The sequence below is a fragment of the Engraulis encrasicolus genome, chromosome 5 (assembly GCF_034702125.1).
Source record: "Engraulis encrasicolus isolate BLACKSEA-1 chromosome 5, IST_EnEncr_1.0, whole genome shotgun sequence".
NCBI classification, from domain to species: domain Eukaryota; kingdom Metazoa; phylum Chordata; class Actinopteri; order Clupeiformes; family Engraulidae; genus Engraulis; species Engraulis encrasicolus.
The window spans coordinates 3,204,863-3,206,969 of NC_085861.1; the positions used below are offsets into that span (position 1 = coordinate 3,204,863).

At 56.1% G+C, this 2,107-nt stretch overlaps 1 protein-coding gene across 1 annotated transcript in view; it reads right to left on the minus strand.

Moving 5' to 3' along the window:
• bmper (BMP binding endothelial regulator) overlaps positions 1–1,756 on the minus strand; it is a 73,222-nt gene extending 71,466 nt beyond the window's left edge. Inside the window, exon 1 of the mRNA XM_063198408.1 lies at positions 1,675–1,756. Coding sequence (XP_063054478.1) covers positions 1,675–1,756 — 82 coding nt within the window. The remainder of the gene's footprint in view (positions 1–1,674) is intronic.
• Between the last annotated feature and the right edge of the window lie 351 nt (positions 1,757–2,107).

Consider the following 2,107-nt stretch of genomic DNA (forward strand, 5'->3'; position numbering starts at 1 on the left):
CTTGACCCATCTCCCCCACCTCTCCACCCCCCCTCTTCCAACTCCCCTACCCCTCCCCTCTGGTCCTTGTCCACCCCCCCCCCCTCTCTTGGGGCCGGCTGATGAGGCCACAACAGGTCCCTGGTCGTCCCGGTGACAGCAGGTCCTTGGCCATAATGTCCCACCCTGGCCTTCAGTTCTCTTCTCCTGCCTTCTATTGTCTTCTCCTCTCCTCTCCTGTCTTCTCTTCTCCTCTCTTCCCTTCTCCTCTCCTGTCTTCTCTTCTCTTCCCTTCTCCTCTCCTGTCTTCTCTTCTCCTCTCCTGTCTTCTCTTCTCTTCTCCTCTCCTGTCTTCTCTTCTCCTTTCCTGTCTTCTCTTCTCTTCTCCTCTCCTGTCTTCTCTTCTCCTCTCCTGCCTTCTCTTCTCCTCTCCTGTCTTCTCTTCTCCTCTCCTGTCTTCTCTTCTCTTTCCTCTCCTCTCTTCTCTTCTACTGTCATCTCCTGTCTTCTCTTTCCTCTCCTGTCTTCTCTTCTCCTCTCCTGTCTTCTCTTCTCCTCTCCTGTCTTCTCTTCTCTTCTCCTGCCTTCTCTTCTCTTCCCTTCTCCTCTCCTGTCTTCTCTTTCCTCTCATGTCTTCTCTTCTCCTCTCCTCTCCTGTCTTCTCCTGTCCTCTCCTGTCTTCTCTCTCCTCTCCTGTCTTCTCTTCTCCTCTCCTGTCTTCTCTTCTCCTCTCCTGTCTTCTCTTCTCCTCTCCTGTCTTCTCTTCTCCTCTCCTGTCTTCTCTTCTCCTCTCCTGTCTTCTCTTCCCTTCCCCTCCCTTCTCTTCTCCTCTCTTGTCTTCACTTCTCTTCTCTTCTCTTCTAGTTTCTTCTCTTCTATTCTCCACAGCAGGGGCTTATCTGCGTTCAGGCTGAGTCACGATGCGACACAACATTTTCCGCACTAAATAAACAAAGTAATGGTTATTAAACAGTCCTACGTGGACTGAAACGCCTTCCGCGGAAAATCAAGGTCGCTCATTTAGATGAGGTATCGCAAATCGATAGAACACCACTATCGAATAGGGCGACCGGTCGCTCATCTCGACGAGGCAACACATCTCGACTGAACACCGGTACTACTGACGGTGTGTTATAGCGGCCAGTGGCCGGGATGGTACCGTACAGCAAAGTAGGGGATTTAAAGACCTCTGCCATGGGGATCCACCACCACACAGCACCACACCGCACCACACCACACCACACCACACCGCACCACACCACACCACACCACACCACACCACACCACACCACACCACACCACACCACACCACACCACCGCACCGCACCGCACCGCACCGCACCGCACCGCACCGCACCGCACCGCACCGCACCGCACCGCACCGCACCGCACCACACCACACCACACCACACCACACCACACCACACCGCACCGCACCACACCACACCACACCACCACACACCACAACCACACCACACCACACCACACCACACCACACCACACCACCACACCACACCACACCACACCACACCACACCACACCACACCACACCGCACCGCACCACACCGCAGCCACCAGGGTGGAGTGGAGAGTGGAGCCCAGGATGGAACAGTATAGAGGGGGATTTAAAGACCTCTGCCATGGGGATCCACCACGGCACCACACCGCACCGCACCACACCACACCACACCACACCGCACCGCAGCCACCAGGGTAGAGTGGAGTGGAGCCCAGGAGTGGAGTAGAGCAAAGTAGGGGATTTAAAGACCTCTGCCATGGGGATCCACCACGGCACCACACCGCACCTCAGCCACCAGGGTGGAGTGGAGTGGAGGGTGGAGGCAGTGCCACAGGTGGTACCGCAGGGCCACTTCCACCCAAATGCCCCAGAATTAGGCGCCTCCTGGGGACCCAAGCAACATAGCGGTAGCGGGGGAAACAGTCTGCTTTGTTTTGTTTTGAATGGACGGAGGGATTTTTTCACCCCCGAAACCAACTTCTGACACAATGGTACAGTACAGTGGTGTGTTGGTCTGTTACTGGGCAGTCATGGGTGAGCGGTTAGGGCGTCAGACTTGCATCCCAGAGGTTGCCGGTTCGACTCCCGACCCGCCAGGTTGGTGGGGGG